The sequence below is a fragment of the Myotis daubentonii genome, chromosome 5 (assembly GCF_963259705.1).
Source record: "Myotis daubentonii chromosome 5, mMyoDau2.1, whole genome shotgun sequence".
Taxonomy (NCBI): domain Eukaryota; kingdom Metazoa; phylum Chordata; class Mammalia; order Chiroptera; family Vespertilionidae; genus Myotis; species Myotis daubentonii.
The window spans coordinates 51,860,886-51,869,704 of NC_081844.1; the positions used below are offsets into that span (position 1 = coordinate 51,860,886).

At 41.5% G+C, this 8,819-nt stretch overlaps 1 protein-coding gene across 1 annotated transcript in view; it reads left to right on the forward strand.

Moving 5' to 3' along the window:
* CPE (carboxypeptidase E) overlaps window positions 1-5,966 on the forward strand; it is an 84,080-nt gene extending 78,114 nt beyond the window's left edge. The window contains exons 7-9 of the mRNA XM_059697777.1: window positions 919-1,018; window positions 4,296-4,414; window positions 5,165-5,966. Coding sequence (XP_059553760.1) covers window positions 919-1,018; window positions 4,296-4,414; window positions 5,165-5,263 — 318 coding nt within the window. The 3' untranslated portion in view covers window positions 5,264-5,966. The remainder of the gene's footprint in view (window positions 1-918; window positions 1,019-4,295; window positions 4,415-5,164) is intronic.
* The last annotated feature ends 2,853 nt before the right edge of the window (window positions 5,967-8,819 follow it).

An 8,819-nucleotide genomic window follows, 5' to 3' on the forward strand; every position in this document is an offset into this window, starting at 1 on the left:
GCGTCAGCTCTTCCATAAAACATTGTACCACTGACAGATTTATTCTCTGTTCATAAAGGGACACGTGAGGCTTATCCTACTTTCTGTAAGGAAATAGTCACATGCCATCAGTAGCGAAAGGAAAATCATTTTCTGGGGCCAGATTGAGAAGTAGCCTGAGCATTTGGGAGGTCGGGACATAGGTTTGCTAAGTAATGAAACTGAACTAACATTTGATGTTCCAGAAGCAGTGCTTTCTCAAAAACCTGAAGTGATTGTCACTTCCAACACATAATTAGTTGAATTATCATTTAAAAATAAAGAAAAACACTGTTTTTGTAGTTTGCATTGCAATAGCTAGTTGATGACTGCAAGTTAATTCCAGGGTGTTATTCTCAAGACAGCTCTTCTGTTTTATTTCTAAGCACAGTTTTCAGCTATGAAGTTCATTGATCTTTCATGCCACTTACTTTCAATCAAAAACAATACTGTTAATGGGTTTGATGCCAGAGTAGTCGCAGTATATATCATTTTATCTAGAATGATGAAGTATTCATGTTGTAATAGTCTTGTTAACTGACAGTGACCATATAAGATAATCTCAGGTAACTACATTTAAAACAGAGAGCAAGTAATGGAATCTGCTAAGACCAGAACTATTTTAAAGATACCATTTTGTTGTTTTTTTGTTTTGGTGGTTCAGAAGGTACTGCAAAATCTTTCCTTGACTCAGAACAAGATGTCAGTTTTGGAGGGATTACTTCTCATTTGCCCACCTGAGAAAAAGCAGATTAAAGAGTGCACAAAGCATTCAGTGGCCTTTTGAGCATGTTTTGGGGACCTACAGTATTTTGTTAGAAAATAAGGAGGTGCTTGATATGAGATGGACTTTTAGGTCATTTCTAATGTGAATTTTCTGGGTGTTCTTGACTTTCACAGGTACACCGAGGAGTTAAAGGGTTCGTCCGAGACCTTCAGGGTAAACCAATTGCCAATGCAACCATCTCAGTGGAAGGAATAGACCACGATGTTACATCTGGTGGGTGTTCTCTGCGGTGATCTGAGGCTCTCATATTATATACAGGAGCCCAATTACTTACCATAGTTATAATTCTTATGCTGCTCTAAGCAAAATAATTAAATGCTTCATATCTCTTTACCTTCTCTCTCTCTCAGCTTTAATCTAGTTAAATTTCCTTAAGGGAGCAACTCAGGCAGTTACCCAGGCTGGCTGCTGCGTTTAATAATTGGGGTGCAGTAGATGGCGCTCTTTCCTCAGGTATCTCACTGCAGAGCTGCAAGGTGGTGCCATCCACTGGAGAGTCTGTTGTTCGTGAGGCAGAGGAAGATGAACCCGCTAGCGTTAACATACCAGTGCCTTTTTTAAATTTCTCTTAGGAAGAGGTGCTGGCCTGGCTGGGTAGCTCAGCTGGTTGGCGAACCATCCTGATAGACCAAGGTTGCAGGTTCAGTCCCTGGTCAGGGCACATACAAGAATCAATCAATGAATGCATAAATAAGTGGCACAACAAATCAACGTTTCTCTCTCTTTCTCCCTTCCTATATGTAGATGTCCCAAAAATGTATATACACTTTAACAGCTGATAGCTCAAGTTTGAAAATGAAATGTATTTCAACAAACACTGCCTTATAATTATTCAAAGTGTGCGTATATACTTTTTTGGACAATATGTACCTATATATCTATATATCTGTATATCTATCTATCTACCTACCTACCTATATACCTATATACCTATATATCTATCTATATACCTATCTATCTATCTATCTATCTATCTATCTATCTATCTATCTATCTATCTATCTATAGACCTATATATCTATATACCTATATATCTATCTATATACCTACATATCTATATATCTATATATCTAGATGCCTATATACCTATATATCTATATACCTATATATCTATATATGGTGTTAATGACTTGTTCATTGAGGAGGGAATGAAAAGAGTAGGAAAAAGATAACTGCCAGTATATTGTGCATCCAGGATTTCTCATACGTTTCTTCATTTAATCCATATAGTAAATCAGGACCCACTCATTGTTAAACAGGTTGTTATAGAATTGAAGTCGATGTTAGTTGTTTTGAGATTTAAACCATATTTCAATTTTCCCAGTTTGGACAAAATGATATATTTTCCTGGCAAACTTACTTATTCCTGTTAATGACATTTATCCACTCATTTTAGTTTAACTGTCATATGATGGGATCTTTTCAACAACCAAATTAATATCTTTTAGCTATAAACTCTACATATTTCTAGGCCTTATAATTAATTTTTAACTTATTTCCCAAACCAGTTTATACCATTACCTCTTTCTTAACATCCACATTTATAACTTATATTTTAAATCCTTCTTTGTTCTCTAAAACTTCATTTATTAATTTATTCAATAATCCATCAATGCACTAAGTGCCAGCACCCCTTTCCAAGCTTATACCAGAATCTGCACTAAGATATTGGCCCCGTGGCCCTCAGGAGGTCAGCTGTTGAAGACGGCACCCAGGCATCGATCCCTTCTGGCCACAGAAAACCTCTCCTATCTGTTAACCCTGTTGTGCCACACAGACCTTAGTTTCTCTGCATTCTGTGATGTGGAAGTTTTAGTAAAATCTAACTTAGGGAATAAACATAGGCAGAAAGGAATAAAAATGGAGGCTGGGTTTTGGGACACCCCAGCTATTCGAGGGCAGGGTGATGAGGAGGAGCCAGCAATGACGTCCAGGGTAGAGAGACGTCGGGGTGCACCGTCCTGGAGCCTGGGAGTGCTTCAGGAAAGAAGGAGGGCTGAAAAGTGTCCGGCAGGTGAGCCTTGTGAAGGAGCCTGAGTGGAAGGTCTTGATGAAATCCGTTTCCATGGGGAGGTGGCAGCCTGCTCCGGGAGGCCCAAGAAAGGGTAAGAGGAAAGAGCTTAGAGCAGCGGTTCTCAACCTGTGGGTCGCGACCCCTTTGGCGGTCAAACGACCTTTTCACAGGGGTCACCTAAGACCATCCTGCATATCAGATATTTACATGACGATTCATAACAGTAGCAACATTACAGTTATGAAGTAGCAACGAAAATAATTTTATGGTTGGGTCACAACATGAGGAACTGTATTTCAAGGGCCAGAAGGTTGAGAACCACTGGCTTAGAGAGTACTGACCAGTCTTCTCAGGAACTTTGCTATAAAGCAAAGGAGATAAAAGGGTGCTGGCTGAAAGGAGATGTGGAGTCTAGAGGTAGGTGGGAAGGGATGGTGACGGGGCCTTGTTTTTTTGCTGATTGTTTTATTTTCACAGTGAGATAGGAGGTAATGCATGGACTGAGAGTGCTGATGAGGCTGTCTGAGCGGTGTTAGGAGACAGGAGGAAGTGTGAATTGTTCCAGGGACCTTGCTGCTCAAGGTGTGGCCCCCACCGGCAGCTGGATCAGCGTCTCCCAGGAGCTGGTTAGAAATGCAGGATCTGAGGCCTCCCCACAGAGCAAGTGAATTAGAATTTGCATCTGGACAAGTCCCGCAGGGATCTGCACTGACCTAGTGTGCAAGGTTGGCGTTTATGAATCAGAGACAGATCAGCATGGGCACGTGCCTTCTCCAGCTCCTTGCACCCCACAGGGCAGGTGTAGAGGGGAGGGTGGGGGTTATCCAGGGTTGGCAGTTTGCCAGGCGTGTTTCGCCACGCGGGAAAAGCAATGACTCGAAGGCCTATGCGTGAGAGTGATTCTAGTGGTGGGCCATGGAGGCTAGTCCAGGTCAGGAGGGAACTCTGGGTACATGGAGGGGGGGGGGGACACACACATGTAACTCAGCTTAAGAAATCTCTGAAGAACTTGCTGAAAATACAGTCCCTAGAAGACAATCCAACCAACAGACTCGATTTAGAAATCGAAATGTCTACCAAGTGCCTCAGGGATTCTGGTGAGGCTGTCTTTGGGCCACACCTTGGGAAACACTGATCTAGACTCTCCGACCGTTAGGTCCTCACCCAGGGATGCGTGGCAAGAATAAGAAAAATGCTCTGACCGCTTGGGGGCTGTGTATGTCTTTTTAATCTGTGTTAGTCTTGATGTGATTATGGAGAGTCATTATCTTAGGAGATTTATCAGACAATTTAACACTCATATCTGTAAAACTGATATGGGAACTCTAGCAGTTAAAATGAATCGAATTCCATTAATAACTGCTTTAGAAATGGGAACAAAAGGAGTTGAACTGAGGTATACTGGGTATTCCTTCGCGGGTATTACTGTGCATGTCACGTATGTGCCTTGTGATTTGACGTTTTGTTTCCTTACAGCAAAGGATGGCGATTACTGGAGGCTGCTTGTACCTGGAAACTATAAACTCACAGCCTCAGCTCCAGGCTATCTGGCGATAACAAAGAAAGTGGCGGTTCCTTACAGTCCTGCTGTTGGAGTAAGTCATCATATTAACAGTTGAGATTGATTAAGCACTTGTGTGTGTGCCAGGCATACTTAAGTGGCTTTTATTCAATCTTCACGATAACGGTCACCGTTGTCTCCGGGACGGTCTCACTCAGCCCGGCCCCTGCCTCGGCCATGGCTCAGGCTGAGGAGAGGGAGGGGATGACATCCCCTTCCCTTGCTCTGTGTCTCTCGATTCTCCGTGGACTTGACGAGGACGCCTCGTTCCCAAGGAGAGTTGAGTTCCTGGGGCATTGGCCTCCATGGTGGTTTGCGGATGAGTGAGCAGGTTCAAGATTCTGGAAAGCAGAGCCTTGTGGTTGGGGATGCCGGGACACTGAGCTGCGTAGCAGGAGAAAATTCAAGGTTGACAGGACAAGCGCACCGAATAGTCAGAGGCAGAAAATTAATTATAAACGACATCTTTTTCCCGGCTTTACTAAAGTCCTTACTAAAGACTGCCTTGACATAATCTGCCTTTAAACGTCCTGCTTTTAAATAATCCTACAAAGCTATTAGCTCAAAACACAGTTCAAACGTAATGGTTTTGCATTGTCTCCCCCTCCCCCGCTCCAAGTACCTTTTATTATGAGAGATTTTTAGGGTATACTTTAAGTCAAGTGGCTAAATTGAGCTTATCCTAAAAGCTCTGAGATTACTCTTTTTTTTTTTTAAATTCATTTCAGCTTTTAAAAATACATATGCACTTTGATAACAATATATTCCTGATTTTCTTTTTTAGGTTGATTTTGAACTGGAGTCATTTTCTGAAAGGAAAGAGGAGGAAAAGGAAGAATTGATGGAATGGTGGAAAATGATGTCAGAAACTTTAAATTTCTAAAAAGGGCCTAACTAGCTGCTTTTGTCCTGTACAATGTAGTCTGATGTAACGTGGCCGTTTTCTTTTAGAGTTCGTGCAGTTAGTTTTTAACGTTGACTTATTTTCAACCATTTAAATATTAATAGACATTACTTAAAATAAATAATTAAACTCTTAGAGGTAAAAATATAATAACTTGCTCTCTTTCTTCTTATATAACGTTCATTTTCCTACGCATATTATACAAGGGGTTGTAGAAAAGATTGAAGTGATCTGGCCGTCTTAGACTTAACTTTAATATTCCATGTGTTATTTACAGTGCAGGACTTTTTGAGTTATTCTAGCTTTTAAAAATTAATGAATGCCTTTTAATATAATTGGTGACAATGTCACATAATGAATGCCATTGAAAAGGTCCATAGCTACGGCTTGGAGTTGTGAACACTATATTGAAAGACCTAAATAGTTCAGTATAAATTGTCATTTGTCTCTTGTGCTGACTAGCTATATACGTAAGCATGATCTTGTTAATGCATTTTTTGATGGGAAGAAAATGTAAGTGGTTAGCAAGAGGTTTTCTGAAGAGAATGGAAATTGACGTCTTGCTTGTACATACGGGGCTATACTGCTGTCCTCTACTGCCTGTTAACATTCCTTTGAAGTTTAGGTTCTCTCGTGGTTGTAGATTGACCCGGAATTGCATTTGAAATGAATAAAGGTTAAAGGTTAAAAAACACCACCACCCCCATGGTCTGTATTTGAGTGCTCTTGTGATTTTGGTCTAGAGTTGTGGTCTCATGATAAAAAGGTATTCCCTTGATAGTGGCCTCTCATTTGTGCATCCTCTGCATTTTCGAATTTATTCACTGACGGCTGTCTGCCGAGCATAGTGCAAGCTCCCTGTCTATTATTGCAAGGGACTCACTGTTCTGATTTCTTGGATTTTAGGGTTCAACTGTGGCCACAGACTTCAAATATACATACAAATGAATATGTAATTATGAATTGGTAAGGAGTAAAATGACAGGAAAGAATAGTGTATAGAGAGAGAGAATGTCAGAGCAACTTAAATAGACTGGATGGGTTGACTCAGGGATGGCTTCTGAGGCATCTAGGCCCAGACCTAAAATATGAGTAGGTGTGAGCAATGCAGAGTGACTGAGTGTAGGGCAGCGGTTCTCAACCTGTGGGTCGTGACCCCTTTGGGGGTCGAATGACCCTTTCACAGGGGTCACCTAAGACCATCGGAAGCCGAAACCGGTTTGGCTCAGTGGATAGATCGTTGGCCTGTGGACTGAAAGGTCCCAGGTTCGATTCCGGTCAGGGGCGTGTACCTGGGTTGCAGGCACATCCCCAGTGGGAGATGTGCAGGAGGCAGCTGATCGATGTTTCTCTCTCATCGATGTTTCTAACTCTCTATTTCTCTCCCTTCCTCTCTGTGAAAAATCAATAAAATATATATTTTTTAAAAAAAGACCATCGGAAAACACATATATAATTACATATTGTTTTTGTGATTAATCACTATGTTTTAATTATGTTCAATTTGTAACAATGAAAATACAGTGGGGCCTTGACTTACGAGTGTCCCGACTAACGACTTTTTCGAGATATGAGCCATCTCTCGGCCGATTTTTTGCTTTGAGTTGCGAGCTAAAATTCGGGTTACGAGCCAGCTTTAGATACCCCACCGCTAGTTGGCACAGCGAATGTCACAGTGAATGCCACAATATCAGCCCAGCATCACATGTCTCACTCGTTCACTTTTTGATTTGACATACGAGTAATTTGAGTTACGAGCTCCGTCACGGAACGAATTAAACTCGTAAGTCAAGGCCCCACTGTACATCCTGCACATCAGATATTTACATAACGATTCATAACAGTAGCAAAATTACAGTTATGAAGTAGCAACGAAAATAATTTTATGGTTGGGGGTCACCACAACATGAGGAACTGTATTAAAGGGTCACGGCATTAGGAAGGTTGAGAACCACTGGTGTTATGTGTGTGCATGTGTGTGTGTGTGTTGGTTTGGTTGAGTGTTTCAGATACAGAATTTTTTTAAAAATAGCGTTAACTGTTGTAATAATAGACTCCTGAATACATAGCAGCTTACGCGCAGAAGTGTATTTCTTACTCAGGTAACTACTGGGCAGTAGACAGAAATATGTCTCTTCTCCACACCGTGTAGAGACCGCTGCAGTCATTGCAGGAGAGGGACAGGGAGACTGAAGAACCAATAACGAAGTTTTCATTGCCTTAGCCCGCAGGTGACACATACAAGCTCTGCTCACACTTCATTGGCCAGAACTAGTCACATGGCCTCTCGTAACTGAACCAGATGCAGCAGGTATGGTGGGGGAGGCAAGTAGAATGTATGTCTAGGACCAAGTCAACTACCCGTTCAGCGGTTCCCATATAGTCTTGTCCTTGCAACCATTTGTGGTTATACAGGGCTTCAAAGGTCCCTGCTGCCCTGGTCATGCTCTCAGCCTGCTCTGAGTTAATCTAATGAAGGGTCTAGAATTGAGTACTGTTGGGAAGGAAACTCTCCTCATTGGTCAATGTTTCCGTGTTGAAGGACCTCCACTGGAATAAGACTCCTGGCCTCTAGCCCCACCCCTGACACTCCTTGCAGAGGTCAGGTGGTGACAGGTGAGTGAATTGGGGGAAGCAACTCTATCAAAGGACTGTAAGCTTCCCCTTCCCCAGTGTTCCCTGCCCCAGGCAGACACAGCTCCCAAGTCCCCTGGGTGCTGAGTAGGCTCTGGGTGTGTGTGCAGGAATGCAGGGAGGGCTTGTGGGCATAGAGTATTAATCTTTGGTCCATAGATCAAATGTCATTTTCTCCCATCAGTTTATAAATAAAGCTGACAGTTTAACCTCTATTGGTCTCCTGTGTCTTATTTTTCAACTGGTTCTGAACTCAGAATGGGAGAAATTGGCATTTTATGTTGAATTCCTAAAATCTTTTAAGAGGTATAATACTTTAATGCTTTAAGTGTGGTGTTATTTTGTTTGTTTTGTTTTGCAGAAGTAACATGGGCCCATATCTCTCACTTTCTGAATACGGCACTTCTCTTAATACAGTCCAAGATGATACTGACCTTTTGGAGGTTATGTTATATGATTGCCTCAAATAAACTTAGCATAAAATGAAAACTCTGAAGTAAGGCTTTTGCTTTGATTTGAAACTAAACATTAGAACAGACAAGAACATGGAGGATCTGAGGGCTCAGGGTTAAAGAGATCTGGATTATGAACAACAAAGCCGAATTGTCTTAGGTAACAAAAATCAGAAAGGGAGGGGACTGGGCAGTTGATTTTAATGAAATAATGAACACATTTTGAACTTTGCACCCCCTCTCCCCCCAACTGTCAATGAAAATCAGACACATTGCTATGGAAAGAATAGCTTATTTCAATTCACATGTTGATTTTCAACTCATCACATAAATGAAGATAGCTATTACTTACAGGAAGGGAAGTATGAATTTTTTTTTTTCCAGGGCAGCAAGGTTTTCTTTTTGTCACCATGAAAAAGACCTTGGGAAGTATGAACTTTGATATTATT